General features: G+C 32.1%; 1 protein-coding gene across 5 annotated transcripts in view; it reads right to left on the reverse strand.

Annotated features, from left to right (window-relative positions):
• The window catches only part of LOC111416930 (MAGUK p55 family member stardust), a 49,075-nt gene that overhangs the window by 6,783 nt on the left and 25,877 nt on the right, over positions 1 to 16,415 (reverse strand). For 4 of the 5 annotated variants that reach the window (XM_023049054.2, XM_023049056.2, XM_071200308.1 and 1 more), the window contains 3 exons: positions 12,392 to 12,614; positions 11,877 to 12,005; positions 6,156 to 6,419 (listed from right to left, as the gene is read on the reverse strand). In XM_023049054.2, coding sequence (XP_022904822.1) covers positions 6,156 to 6,419; positions 11,877 to 12,005; positions 12,392 to 12,614 — 616 coding nt within the window. The remainder of the gene's footprint in view (positions 1 to 6,155; positions 6,420 to 11,876; positions 12,006 to 12,391; positions 12,615 to 16,415) is intronic. The other variant, XM_023049055.2, reaches the window with a different exon arrangement.

Raw genomic sequence — 16,415 nt, forward strand, 5'->3', positions numbered from 1 at the left:
ACCATCAAGGAGAAAAAAGTTCCCCATAAAAAAAAAAACAAATTAAAATGCGCGCATGATAAAGATCGAAAAAACGTTCATAATCGTCGCAAAAAGGATGACGATATGAGTACGTGTAATATTCTAGGTGTACTCCCACCTGTCCGTTGTACAAAACCCACCGTCGAGGTGGGCACCGCGAGAATCACAACAAAGGGGGGGCCTCCGAATACAAACAGAAACAACACCGACTATTGTGATGTATTGAAAGAGAAATTTTCGTTTTCGCGGCGAGCGTGTGACAAAAATTTTCAATTAACGTTTTCTTTTTTTATGAAATCAAAATTGATCTGTATTGTTAAAAATTGCTATCCAATTTTTACTTAGTAATTATTTAATCATTAATGTTTATTACATTTCAATGGTGTTATGAAATGATCTTATTGCATTCTAAAACAATACTTATGAAAGTCTATTTATGTAATTAAGAACGAAAATTCTCAGACTGAAATAGCCAAATCAAATACATCGTAGTTATTAAATTCGACCACTTTCATAAAGTTGGTCAAGCATTGAAGTGGTTAAAAACCTACGGAGACAGACATTGAATTGAAGTGGCTCAAGGGTGGTCCATTCAAAATAACGTGGCGCCAATGTTAAGTTTAACTTCCGAGCGGTAGTCTCTTTCTTGGTATTTACCACCCCCATTGAAATAGGATATAATACAAATTACGAGAAAAATGCACCACTACCAAGGATTTGCTGTAACATTTCAATAATTTGTACGACATAACGTAACCTTTACGACAATACGATGGATAATTACCGCCTAAACCAATTTTGTCATCGTATCAACATTTAGACATTGATACGTTGGCAAAATTGATAACAAATAATATGAAGAAAGACAGAAATTGATGCAATCATTCCAACATTAAGAATTTGCAACTCATGATGGTATAGCAACTATCAACCGCAGAAACAATTCCCCACTGTTCTTTACAATATCATTAAGTATAGGGTTAAGCGGGTGATTGTGACACGTTTTAGCAAAGTTTATGTTTCGGTGCTAGTAACATCCGGATTTTTCAATATTTTCAATTCAAATTTTTACCACATAGTCTTCATACATTATATTACTACATTACATTACATTACATTACATAGAATACATATCAGGTATGCGGACCAACCAACCTTGCACCGCGACCCTAAGGATCTATTGTACCCCGATAGATATCGTTATCAAATTTCACCGTGCAGTCCAATGCTCTTAACGAACATTAATACCTTGCTCGGCGAAAGGTCATTCAGATCTTTTGAGGAGATAAACTGCGACCCAAAAATCGAGAATCTGATACGGTTAACGGCAGGGCAGTGGCATAAAACATGCTCAACCGTCTCTGCTTCCTCCGCACATAGTCGGCATTCAACATCGTCGGCTAAACCCAACAAGTTGAGGTGTGCTTTTAATCGGCAGTGCCCAGTAAAAACACCCATTAGAACTTTTATGCTACTACGGGCAAGTCCTAAAATATTCCTGGGTTTGACAGAGGCGATGTTAATAAACACCTTAGCATGTCTCATTCCAGGAGAACTGGTCCACAGTAGGCGAAGTCTCTCTTCAGCCCACAGTCCAATCCTATATTTGGCCATCGCAAATGATACACCAACTGCTGGTTCCGGTCCCACAAACGCTTCAGCGCTGCCATCTCGTGCTAGCTTATCTGCCGCTTCATTGCCAGCAACCCCAGAGTGACCCGGGACCCAGATCAGAGAGACTCTGTTATCACAACTCAGTGTGTTTAATGTTCTCTTACAATCATTAACCAGAGCCGACACCGTTTTCACGGCTTGCAGCGCCTGGAGAGCGGCTTGACTGTCTGAGAAAATTCGTACTGTCATGTTCTTCACCCATCTTTCAAGAAGGATTTTAGCACCCATGTCAATAGCAAATACCTCCGCCTGGAATACAGTACAGTACGTACCCAGGCTGTAGGCTTGCTTAATTCGAGGTGTCTGACAGTATACTCCTGCTCCTACCCCTTCAGGCGTTTTTGATCCATCTGTGTACAAGCAAATATCTGCCCGAACCAGAGAATTTTCATTTTCGATCCAGGACTGCCGCTCAGGCAGTACAATCTGGTATCGAGCGTTAATCACTGATAGTGATACCGCCAAATCTGACGGCATTGATAGCACAGTATCAGTGCTTATAATGTCTTCCGCAGCCCATTGGTAGGACATGTCGGAACAGTTTTGAGCATATTGCTTAAATCTGTAAATGGTTGTTCTAGCCACTTTCTCTATATGCAAATGTAAAGGAGATAGGCCAAGCAGAACCTCCATTGCTAGAGTTGGCGTTGTGCCTATCGCACCAGAGATTGCTAATCCAGCTACTCGTTGAATTCGTGAAAGTTTACTGATAACTGAAGTCTGTCGGACTTTCCTATACCAGGCTGCAGCTCCGTATGTGATCATAGGTCTAACCACAGTCACATAGAGCCAGTACAGTCTTTCAGGGGTAAGACCCCAATTTTTTCCACAAAGAGTGCGACAAGTCCACAAGGATAGTCTAGCTTTGTGCAAAACTCCCTGCAAATGTCCATTCCATGAATTATATTACTAAGTAGCATAAGCATCTTTATCATTTTCTGATTATATCAATGTTTTACTAAACTATATGTAAAGTGTCATATTTACCCCATACGTAGAGGTGAATGTGACATCTTTCCAGGGTGATTGTGCCATTAACTAAAAAGTCTACTTGAGTGAAGTATTTTATTATTCAGAGTGTTTGTGACAATTTTGTACATAAAAGAACAATTTTTTCATTAGTAGGCACTTTATTCATACTTTATTCACAATAGAAAAATAAAAACTTAAAAAAAAAATATTGTATCTCTAATTTTTCTGTCAAAAATCTATCTCTCAAAAATATCTACGGGTTTAGAAAATTGAAGTCGCAACCTCATCCCTTATTGGATAATATTGGGGTCTGGTAAAACACCCAGTCTAACGTTATACATTCTATTTTCCCCTAATTTCGTAAATAAATTAATTACATTAACAACATTCCACCTCCTAAATATTCCTGTCTTGCCTGCGACTCTATAAAATCTAACCAATCACTCGAATGTGTAGGTAACAACCCCATACTTTGACATTTATACAAAGCCAAACCAATATTTATTAAACTCCCTAAAAAATACACACATTTTTGGCCGATAGCGTTGGAATTTTCAACCATCTTAAAGGTGCTGTTCCAACCAATGTGCAAAAACAACATTCCAGCCATCATTATTGGAAATATAGAAATCGAATTTCCTGCCATGTACATAATAAATAAATTTATTGGGACTTGCTTCAACGGAGCTAAAGTCAACTCCCAAGATTTCTTTACGATTAAATGACTCGTATCAATTGTCTTTGTTACTTCACTATGACTTAAAGCCCCTGATGTACTATAAGCTGGAGGTGATGATAAGTTGATAAATCAGTTGTTATTAACAATTTATTTGATCTTGTGACTCCATTTAAATCGTTTATTCAGTTTTTGCAGACATTATTAGGTACTTAGTTTGCCTAAGCAGACAGTACCTGACTAGGAAAAAGCTATCTACCTGAAATAACCAACATATATAATATATACCATGTAAAGAGTTAAGGATGAGCTTCCAGAAGGGAGATGTCCTCCATATTATTAGCCAAGAAGATTCAAATTGGTGGCAGGCTTACAAGGAAGGCGAAGAAGATTAAATTTTAGCCGGTTTAGTTCCTTCACAATCATTCCAACATCAAAAGGAAAGCATGAGATTAGCCGCCGAAGAAAGAATGATGAAACCATAAAGAAAATCTTCAATGTTATTGTGTGGAAAAACAGGAAAAAGAAAAAAGGGGCTTATGCTGAAGGAGGATATCTATATATTTAGTAGATCATGGATTTTATTTAGTTGATCCAAGTGGATCAACGAAAACGTGATTCAGTTGGTCGTGGTAACTCGACTCCTCATGCTGAGGTGATTTCGATATTTGGTGCTATCTTAGCACAAAAAATGAATCAGTTGCCAAAATCGAAAGAAAAACAATGATGCAGGCAGTAAATGCTAAAACAAAATTTATGGTTATTTTGCGATATTTAGCCAAAGGTGACTTTTTCAGAAGCTTGGAGTTCTTCAAATCCTGACAATATGAACTCCTCATGATTTTGAAATAATGTCTTTTGGTCAAAATCCACAAATATTGAGCGCGTTAGAAATTCTTTCAGCTGTTGCCATTCTTAAATCTCGGTTTATGTAGTCTTTGACAGTTACATCATACAATAAATAAAATAATATCATAAAATAAAATCGTGCCTCATGTTAGCGTAGCACGTTCCGTGACTTTATACAGAAGCTAATAAGGATTACAGAAAGAGCGTAACGAGGCAAAAAGATAAGATACATAAGAACTTTGTTAGCATAAATCTTAGGAATTTCAGTTTGCAATAAGCAATAAATTTCAGCTTTTTATGATGAAATAGTACTGGAAAAGAAAAGCAGCACTTACAAATGCTACAAATTGCCTTACAAAAGATGAATTCCCCAACTCTTTTCTCCACCTTAAAAACAAGAAGATGAAACCCACATTTCTGAATTGAAAGAGAGTGATTGACTCTTTGCTTTCGGACGGATTTCACCACATTTTTAACTCATTGAAGATGCTGCTTGAAAAACGAAAAGCAATGGAGAAGATCCGAAAGAAATGTTTGGGTTTTGACCAGGATTTGAAAGACAAAAAAAGAATTCTCTGCTCCATGTCTTATCCGATTAAAACAGACTTCTGCAGCACTCCTTTATTGGAGATCTGGTTTGGATAGATACATATTACATACATAATATCTCTTCATTTGTTCTTGATAAGGTTTTTTAAGAAATATTGTGACCTTTTTAAAAGTTCAACAAAAAATTAAATGATCCTCAAACGTTGAACTAAAAATATCTAATCTTTTGGGACATATTGGAAATAAGTTTTCACGATATAAATATGCATTTCGTCAATTTTAGACATATTTGAAATCACATTTACACTATTTAACGATTATTAATCAATGCAACATTTCCATCTCTAGACTTAAATTCATGTACTTTGCTGAAAACAATAGAGATCGTGCATTTTATATTGATTTTAAGCTATTTTTTTGTTGCCGAATGTTTTTTTGTATTAAAATCAAAATTCATAGTAAAATTTGTCAAAACTTCCTGTCTGTTGCAACTGTGCTGATGGAACACAATCCATCGATCAAAATAAACATCGTAGTTGCGACGTTGTCGAAAATTTATAGCCGATACCGAGTAAATTGAAATGAATGTCGTTACTAATTGCGTTCGACTGGGAAATTGGTTTATGACCGTCAACGTTTTCACGTGGCCTCTTCGTAAATTTTCCTAACGCAACAATCAAAACCTACCTAACGAACGACGAATGAAACGAAACGCCTTCGGTGCTGTAATAATTGTTACGCAAACGTGTTTATTTGAAGGCCGATTGGTAAATCTCTGCGTACCGTCTTCGAATATCAATAAAGAAAACCTTGAAATACCTTTTATTTTCAAATTGATATCATAAGGAATCATTTTTTCTTATTGGCATTTTAATGATCGAAGAATTAAAAATTTTTGATATTTGTATGTTGTTGTTTACGATTCAATATATAGCACAAGGTTTCTTTTTAATGACACTATAAATAATAACTTTAAAAATAAAAAAATAAGTTTTAATTGTCGCTAAGTATGCAACCCATTATGCATTGCGTTAAAATCTCGATATAACGGACTAATACGGTGGAGGGGGTGGCCGTTATATCCGAACTTTTACTGTATTATATAATTGGTTGCCTATTTTTCAAATTTATTTTAAAGCATAAAAAAAAACTTATTCAAGTAGAAAATAATCCCTTTCAAAACTCAACCCACAAAAGCCGCTAAAACTTCAAAAGTCTATGTACACATGACATACGCACACATAAAGCGCATTCACTGCAAGTTATCCCAACAATTCGCAGTACAGTGCAGATACGGTCTAATAATAGGGTCCCTTTTGAAAAGGGGAACGCGATTTAACACCAGGAACCCTTGACAAACATCAATGTCGGGTTCTCACAAAAGGGGAGCGTTTCCCATTTCTCCCTTACATACCTGATATTTCCTGATATTGTCCAGTTGTTCCCTGGTTGGTTGTTCCCCGGTTGTCATCAATGTCGGCGTACTCGTGGTAATGTTGTTGTTATTATTGATTCGGGCGGGTAAAACGGGGGGTACAGGAACTCCCCTATTCACCAAACGCCCATCTTTTTCGATTTTTAAATGTTCTCTAGGAGGTGGAATTGGTTTTGTTGTTGAATTTGGAAGAACAACTGGAGGTGAAGGTGATAAATGCGTTGCTGAGCCATTTAATCCACTCTAAAAGAAAAAACAATTCAAATTTGTGATTAGAATCCTTTTCAACATAAAATAATTAAAACTCAATTAAAATTTGTTTAAAATTGCGTTTTAATTATCAGTCGTTAAATAAAAATATCGTAATAGATAATACCAGGTGATTTATAAAATTCTTTGAAATTGTGGGAACTCCTATAGGTAAGGATTTTTGTATAATACAAAGGAACTAAAATGATTCATTTTGGGTCATCAAAGAGAAACGTACAGGTACGTTTTTAGAAGTATAAAGGGAACAGGTAAAAGTTTCTGGGAATTTGAAATTTATATTTTTATTTCTAAAGGAGGGATGCTAAGTGAATAACTCTACTTTAGAAGCTTCCTCTATGATTTCACTACCTGTTTTCTTAATAAACCGTTTTAGAAAGAAGGTGCTCACAAGAAATATTCTTTTATCATTATAGAGTGTATCTAGTTTCGATGTATCTTGATGCGTGTGGTAAAACGGTCTAAATATATAAAGTTATTTATACAGCAAGGACGAGAAGTCTACCTTTAACTTATAATTATACTGCATTCTTCTTCTTTAATTTCTGCTGTTATTAAAATGATTAACTGAAATAATTGGGTTAAGTAAAATGGTAGAAAATTGACAAAATTACTTTAATTTCATTTAAAATCATTAATTAGCCGAGTGGGACAAATAAACGTGAATGTATCAAGCTCATATATTAACTTGGTGTGGAGAGTATGGGTTTAGATATAGGATAGCAAAAATGGTAACCGGAATTCGGAACTACCTAATACCAGGCTTCTTGTATGAGTTTGGAATGTATGTGGTATATACTTCTCCTTGGAGCTTCAAATATGCAATCAGCTTATTGTGACGGATTTAATATTTTAAGAAAAGTATGCCTTGAGGCTGTCTTGATGCTTGAATCTGTGGTCTATAAACCGAGGAATCCGAGATCTGGAATATGGAATCTGTAAACTGGCCACTGGAATGTAAAGGCAAAGATTTACATAGAAACTTTAAAACGGATTTTCACTTCTGATATCTATGCAATGTGATCTTGGAGACTTTAATCTATTCGGCACAATCCAGATTAGTGTTAAAACGGATATCCGGCAAGTATTTAGATATTAGTTTTTGAAGTTTTGATAAAATCTTCGATGTTGCAATTTTTATCAATAACTTTCAAAATTCGCTATAAAATTCATTTCTTGAAGGATCCTTGTGGAAATATCATCAATTATTAATTAAAGTATCTTCTTTTTAATGCAACAAGCCGTTTTGAAAAACCACTTTTAGTTCTTGAGAAATAAGTTTTTGAAATAATCGACAATTTTTTCGAATGTTGCAATTTTCGCCGATTAAGTTTTAAAAATTCGTATAAAATCCACTTCTTGGAATATGAGTATGCAAATTTCCCAAAGTGTTAATAAAAGTGTGCTCTTTCCAATGAACCAACCCATTTTGAAAAATAACTTTTAGTTTTTGAGAAAACAATATTTGAAGTTTTGATAAAATTTTCGATGTTGCAATTTTCATCGATAACTTTCAAAATACACTATAAAATTCATTTCTTGAAGTATCCTTGTGGAAATATCACCAATTAATAATTAAAGTATCCTCTTTTTAATGCAAAAAGCCGTTTTTAAAAATCGCTTTTAGTTCTTGAGAAATAAATTTTTGAATTAATCGAACATTTTTTAGAATTATGCAATTTTCGCCCATTAAGTTGCAAAAATTCGTATAAAATCGATTTCTTGGAATATGAATATGAAAATTTCCCAAAATATTAATAAAAGTGTGCTCTTTCCAATGAACTAACCCGTTTTGAAAAATAACTTTTAGTTTTTGAGAAAACAATATTTGAAGTTTTGATAAAATTTTCGATGTTGCAATTTTCGTCGATAACTTTCAAAATTCGTTATAAAATTCATTTCTTGAAGGATCCTTGTGGAAATATCACCAATTATTAATTATGGTATCCTCTTTTTAATGCAAAAAGCCGTTTTAAAAAATCCCTTTCAGTTCTTGAGAAATAAATTTTTGAAATGACCGAAAATTTTTTCGAATTTTGTAATTTTCGCCGATTAAGTTTTAATAATTCGCATAAAATCAATTTCTTGGAAAATGAGTATGAAAATTTCCCAAAGTGTTAATAAGAGTGTGCTCTTTCCAATGAACCAACACGTTTTGAAAAATAACTTTTAATTTTTTGAGAAAACAATATTTGAAGTTTCGATAAAATTTTCGATGTTGCAATTTTCATCAATAACTTTCAAAAGTTGCTATAAAATTCATTTCTTGAAGGATCCTTGTGGAAATATCACTAATTATTAATTAAAGTATCCTCCTTTTAATGAAAAAAGCCGTTTTGAAAAGTCACTTTTAGTTCTTGAGAAATAAATTTTTGAATTAATCGAACATTTCTTAGAATTTTGCAATTTTCGCCGATTAAGTTTCAAAAATTCATATAAAATCGATTTCTTGGAATATGAGTATGAAAATTTCCCAAAATATTAATAAAAGTGTCCTCTTTCCAATGAAATAACCCGTTTTGAAAAATATCTTTTAGTTTTTGAGAAAACAATATTTGAAGTTTTGATAAAATTTTCGATGTTGCAATTTTTATCGATAACTTTCAAAATGCGTTATAAAATTCATTTCTTGAAGGATCCTTGTGGAAATATCACCAATTATTAACTAAAGTATCCTCTTTTTAATGCAAAAAGCCGTTTTGAAAAATCACACAAAAATCACACAAAAAAGCCGTTTAGTTCTTGAGAAATAAATTTTTGAAATGATCGAAAATTTTTTCGAATTTTGCAATTTTCGCCGATTAAGTTTTAATAATTCGTATAAAATCGATTTCTTGAAATATGAGTATGAAAATTTCCCAAAATGTTAATAAAAGCGTGCTCTATCCAATGAACCAACACGTTTTGAAAAATAACTTTTAGTTTTTAAGAAAACAATATTTGAAGTTTTGATAAAATTTTCGATGTTGCAATTTTTATCGATAACTTTCAAAATTCGCTATAAAATTCATTTCTTGAAGGATCCTTGTGGAAATATCACCAATTATTAATTAAAGTATCCTGTTTTTAATGCAAAAAGCCGTTTTGAAAAATCACTTTTAGTTCCTAAGAAAAAAAATTTTGAAATAATTGACAATTTTTTCGAATTATGCAATTTTCGCCGATTAAGTTTCAAAAATACGTATAAAATCCAGTTCTTGGAATATGAGTATGAAAATTTCCCAAAGTGTTAATAAAAGTGTGCTCTTTCCAATGAACCAACACGTTTTGAAAAATAACTTTCAGTTTTTAAGAAAACAATATTTGAAGTTTTGATAAAATTTTCGATGTTCCAATTTTCATCGATAACTTTCAAAATTCGCTATAAAATTCATTTCTTGAAGGGTCCTTGTGGAAATATCACCAATTATTAATTGAAGTATCCTCTTTTTAATGCAAAAAGCCGTCTTTAAAAATCACTTTTAGTTCATGAGAAATAAATTTTTGAATTAATCGAAAATTTTTTAGAATTATGCAATTTTCGCCGATTAAGTTGCAAAAATTCGTATAAAATCGATTTCTTGGAATATGAGTATGAAAATTTCCCAAAATATTAATAAAAGTGTCCTCTTTCCAATGAACTAACCCGTTTTCAAAATTAACTTTTAGTTTTTGAGAAAACAATATTTGAAGTTTTGATAAAATTTTCGATGTTGCAATTTTCATCGATAACTTTCAAAATTCGCTATAAAATTTATTTCTTGCACAATTCTGGTGGAAATATCACCAATTATTAATTAGAGTATCCTCTTTTTAATGCAAAAAGCCGTTTTGAAAAATCACTTTTAGTTCCTAAGAAAAAAATTTTTGAAATAATTGACAATTTTTTCGAATTATGCAATTTTCGCCGATTAAGTTTCAAAAATACGTATAATATCCAGTTCTTGCAATATGAGTATGAAAATTTCCCAAAGTGTTAATAAAAGTGTCCTCTTTCCAATGAACCAACCTGTTTTGAAAAATAACTTTTAGTTTTTGAGAAAACAATATTTGAAGTTTTGATAAAATTTTTGATGTTGCAATTTTCATCGATAACTTTCAAAAGTCGCTATAAAATTCATTTCTTGAAGGATCCTTGTGGAAATATCACCAATTATTAATTGAAGTATCCTCTTTTTAATGCAAAAAGCCGTTTTAAAAAATCACTTTTAGTTCTTGAGAAATAAATTTTTGAAATAGTCGACAATTTTTTCGAATTTTGCAATTTTCGCCGATTAACTTTCAAAAATTCGTATAAAATCGATTTCTTGAAATATGAGTATGAAAATTTCCCAAAATATTAATAAAACTGTCCTCTTTCCAATGAACTAACCCGTTTTAAAAAATAACTTTCAGTTTTTGAGAAAACAATATTCGAAGTTTTCGATGTTGCAACTTTCATCGATAACTTTCAAAATTCGCTATAAAATTCATTTTTTGAAGGATTGTCTTTTTAGAGTTGCTTCATTAGTTAAATCAGCATCAAAAAAAGTTCATTTTGTATCTTGAATCCTAATAAGTTGACATATCTTATCAGCTTTCTTATTAATTTTATTTTAATTCAAATATCGCAATAAAGTGGCAATGTAGGATATCACTTCAGAAATGCACCAGAAATTATAACCATAATGGGCCGTATAGATATGCCGGATAACCGGATATCAGTTATTTTTTCGCAAAATCACTATCCAAATCTTATCTTTAACTCTAAAATCTGTAACCTTCAAATTCTAGTCTTACCACCTGCTACGACATCTTCGGCTTCTGGGCAAGAAAGAAAAACAATAAATCAAATCTTGTCAATTTTGGCAAGAACTTGAAAACCCTAGTTTTAACCTAGATGTAGGATGAAACCATTATCCATTATGCACCCCCTCAAAATCAGTAATTAACAATAACTGATGTATGTAATGATGGGTAACCTTCGCCATAAACAGGGCAACATCACCTGATATTGTCTCGCTTCATCATCACTATGACACGATTCAAAATAGTATTTCGCTGATCCAAGAACATTAGCTTTTGAAGATCTCCCTCGAATGCAGGATATGATAAGGACTTCAAAATAAGGAAATTGGGTGCGCAACCCAAGATTGTTTTGTAATAACACATTTTAAAACTTACTCTCACCCTGCTTAGTTAATACATGGGCTTGATACATTTAAATTCTCATAGTGAAAATATTTAAAGCATTTTTAATGTTAACGAAGTTTTGGTTAAATAGTTTGATTATTGGTTAGTGTATAAAAAAATCTACATAGAAAAACAACAACTCTACAAAAAACATACACTTATAAACTCATTATTTGTTAGTAAAAATGTTTCTTCAAAACCATTTTTTGTTAATCACAAAAAGAACTACTCGAAAAAGAATGTCCAAAACTAATCCATGTTTTTTCCACCATTTTTGTTTACCTTTACTGAATTTCTGGTCGGATATTTTGGCGGAGTCTTTTTTCTTTCAACAAAATGATCTGGTACATCTATGGCACGTTCTTGATCGTCCTCGCGAAACGTTACGCCTAACAGTCGATCGTATCCCACCTAATTTTAATTATTTAAAAATTATAATAAAACTAAAAATTTTATTTAAGTATTATTCAAATTTGTCATCAATGTCAACGACTTTGTGGGTGTTAAAAAAAGACCCAACCCACGTGAATAAATACACAAATACCCCACAAGACATAGTATCATATGTATTATCTCCAGACGCATAGTCATACCCGATCATACAATGGCTAGGTGTGTTCCTAGCATATGAATATATTTGTACATATCAACCAGACGTAAATCTTCTATAATCTCATTGTGTTCTTTCGTCTCGGTCTCGTTTTATTTATTTTTTTTTTCAATGTATCTCTTTGTGAAACAACCACAATGGAATTTTTTTGAAATTTATGATTTTTTTATTTTTATAAGTAATTTACCTGGATAATTGGTTTCGGCGGTGGATACCGAGGTGGAGTTTTATTTCTTGCAATAAAAGTATCGGGAACGTCGACGGCCATCTCGCGATGAGGTCCGTTGTCATCGGCGAGCATCATAACCATGTTGTAGTCCAGGTTATCGTCGAGATCATCTGGAGGCTTTTTAACCGGCTCCAGGTCGCCGTCGAGCACGACGATGCTGCTGCCGGACCGACGACGTGGCCTGCAAGTTCAAACAAAGAAAATAAAAATTTAGAACTTACAAAGTAGAAATGCAAAAGATTAATCCATCACGTTGAAAGGACTGGTTTTTGCGATAAACATCATAGAAACTAGAATTGTTTGGGCATTTTGCTCCTTTCTCACACTGGTTTCTTATCTTTACATCTTGAAAAATTAAAAATTATGTTATGTGTCTTGTTTTACAAACTAGTTTCATCACCTATGCAAAGTTTGCTTACAATTTTGCTAGCTTTGATAACATTTTACATGTACAGTATTTTCTCTCAGCCGATTTTGACGAATTATATATCATTTAAATACTAAAACGAAAGTGGAAATGCCCGATTCAACATTTATTTCGAAATCGTGCTCTACCAACGACAAAATGTAAAAATACGGTTTTATCTAATTTTTATGCATTTTTCTTGGTATTTATGCATCTGAGAGCAAAAGTGTAAAAGAGTAATATTATTAAGAATAAAGTTTACTACAACTTTTATATTAAAACTTTTTTTCTAAATCATTCCGAATTCTGTGCTCTACTACCAACAACAAGATGTAAAACCACGATTTCATCTAATTTTTACTTTTTCGGACTTTTCTCGATATTTATGCATTTGAGAGTAAAAGTATAAAAGATCAATATTGTTAAGAATAAAGTTTGCTACAACTTTTACACTAAAACTTTTTTTCTAAAACGTTCCGAATTCCGTGCTCTCTCTTGTTATTGAGAGAGCAGAAGTAAAACAACGATTTCATCTAATTTTCACATTTTCGAACTTTTCTCGATATTTATGCATCTAAGCGAAAAGGTGTAAAAGAGCAATATTATTAAGAATAAAGTTTGTTACAACTTTTATACTAAAACTTTTTTTCTAAAACGTTCCGAATCCCGTGCTCTACCAACAACAAGATGTAAAACAACGATTTGATCTAATTTTCATTTTTTGGAACTTTTCTCGATATTTATGCATCGAAGCTAAAAGAGTAATATTGTTAAGAATAAAGTTTGCTACAACTTTTGTTCTAAAAGTTTTTTGATGACATGCTCCGATTCCCGAGTGTTATCATTAATAATTTGAAAAGCAACAAATTTGTTAAATTTTAAAATTTTCTTATTTATCTCGATATTGACGCATCTAAGAACAAAAGTGCAAGAGAGCAATATTGTTAAGAACAATATTTGCTACAACTTTTGTTCTAAAAATATTCTTATGACATGCTCCGATTCGCGAGTGTTACCACTACTTGAAAAAGCAAGAAATTTACCAAATTTTCATATTTTCATATTTTTCTCGATATTGACGCATCTAAGAACAAAAATGCAAGAGGGCAATATTGTTAAGAATAAAATTTGCTACAACTTTTGTTCTAAAAGTTTCTTTATGACATGCTCCGATTCCCTAGTGTTATTATTAATAACATGAAAAAGCAACAAATTCATCAAATTGTCAAATTTTCGTATTTTTCTCGATATTGACCCATCTAAGAAGAAAAATACAAGAGGGCAATATTGTTAAGAATAAAATTTGCTACAACTTTTGTTCTAAAAGTTTCTTTATGACATGCTCCGATTCCCCCCTAGTGTTATCATTAATAACACGTAATAGCAACAAATTCATCATATTGTCCAATTTGCGTATTTTTCTCGATATTGACGCATCTAAAAACAAAAGTACAAGAGAGCAATATTGTTAAGAACAATATTTACTACAACTTTTGTTCTAAAAATATTCTTATGACATGCTCCGATTCCAAAGTGTTACCACTACTTGAAAAAGCAAGAAATTTACCAAATTTTCATATTTTCGTATTTTTCTCGATATTGACCCATCCAAGAAGAAAAATACAAGAGAGCAATATTGTTAAGAATAAAATTTGCTACAACTTTTGTTCTAAAAGTTTCTTTATGACATGCTCCGATTCCCCCCTAGTGTTATCATTAATAACACGTAAAAGCAACAAATTCATCATATTGTCAAATTTGCGTATTTTTCTCGATATTGACGCATCTAAGAACAAAAGTACAAGAGAGCAATATTGTTAAGAACAATATTTGCTACAACTTTTGTTCTAAAAATATTCTTATGTCATGCTCCGATTCCCAAGTGTTACCACTACTTGAAATAGCAACAAATTCATCAAATTTTCATATTTTCGTATTTTTCTCGATATTGACGCATCTAAGAACAAAAATGCAAGAGGGCAATATTGTTAAGCACAATATTTGCTACAACTTTTGTTCTAAAAGTTTCTTTATGACATGCTCCGATTCCCTAGTGTTATCATTAATAACATGAAAAAGCAACAAATTCATCAAATTGTCAAATTTTCGTATTTTTCTCGATATTGACCCATCTAAGAAGAAAAATACAAGAGGGCAATATTGTTAAGAATAAAATTTGCTACAAGTTTTGTTCTAAAAGTTTCTTTATGACATGCTCCGATTCCGTAGTGTTATCATTAATATCATGAAAAAGCAACAAATTCATCAAATTGTCAAATTTGCGTATTTTTCTCGATATTGACGCATCTACGAGCAAAAGTGCATGAGAGCAATATTGTTAAGAATAAAATTTGTTACAACTTTTGTTCTAAAAATATTTTTATGACATGCTCCGATTCCCGACTGTTATCATTAATCTTGAAAAACAACAAATTTGCAAAATTTTAAAATTTTCTTATTTTTCTCGATATTGACGCATCTAAGAACAAAAGTGCAAGAGAGCAATATTGTTAAGAACAATATTTGTTACAACTTTTGTTCTAAAAATATTCTTATGACATGCTCCGATTCCCGAGTGTTACCACTACTTGAAAAAGCAACAAATTCATCAAATTGTCAAATTTTCGTATTTTTCTCGATATTGACGCATCTAAGAACAAAAATGCAAGAGGGCAATATTGTTAAGAATAAAATTAGCTACAACTTTTATATTAAAACTTTTTTCTAAAGCGTTCCCAATCCCGTGCTTAGATTAATTTTGGAAGTCCATACCTTTAGAAACAACGAGCAAAACACGGTATCATTCTAAAGGCTGTTTAAGATTAATGGAAAAAAATTGAGATCAGGCATTCTGTGATTCCGATAGAAGAACCTGTGACGAATCAAATGACGTATAGATCTTAATAATCGAGTACTTAGTTTACGAGTTATGACCATCTAAAAAGATCATTTTTATGTTATTTTCGTGTACTTTGCCAATGTGTGTATTTTAGCGTGTTAGCGAAATTCGAAAAAGATTTCTGCACTTTCATATTGGCCAAGGATTAAGCTTTCGAATGAGATATATCTCGTCAAAATCGGTTGATAGCTTCTTTTATTACAATCAAAATACTACACATGTAAACTCGTGAGGAAATCTAATTTATAATGGATCGATTTTTTTTGATATTGCAATCAGTGGAAAAGAATGCGTAAATTATTTCATTTTGCGATAATGAACTGCGCGAAATCCGAATTTTTAATTAGAAATTGTTACAATATTCAATCGGAAAGCGCGATAACACAAAAATTTCTTAATCTTTTATCAATATTACTTATTGTTTAGTCACTTTGATTTCCGAGTATTTTAACATTTCGGTTCTAATTAGGTAATAATATATTTTTTTGTGAGTAATGGATTCGAAGAATTTTATTTATAATTTCTTTTCTTTAGAAACACTCGTGGTAACATTGAATTAATTATTTCTCAAACTCGACGTACAAAAAAGTGTTAAAATTACAGAGATAATCGACTCAATAACAAAGCTATTTACTAAAAGACGTTCGAGGTAAATTAAAATTCTAAATAAACGATCC

Source organism: Onthophagus taurus, chromosome 11 (assembly GCF_036711975.1).
Source record: "Onthophagus taurus isolate NC chromosome 11, IU_Otau_3.0, whole genome shotgun sequence".
Classification (NCBI taxonomy): domain Eukaryota; kingdom Metazoa; phylum Arthropoda; class Insecta; order Coleoptera; family Scarabaeidae; genus Onthophagus; species Onthophagus taurus.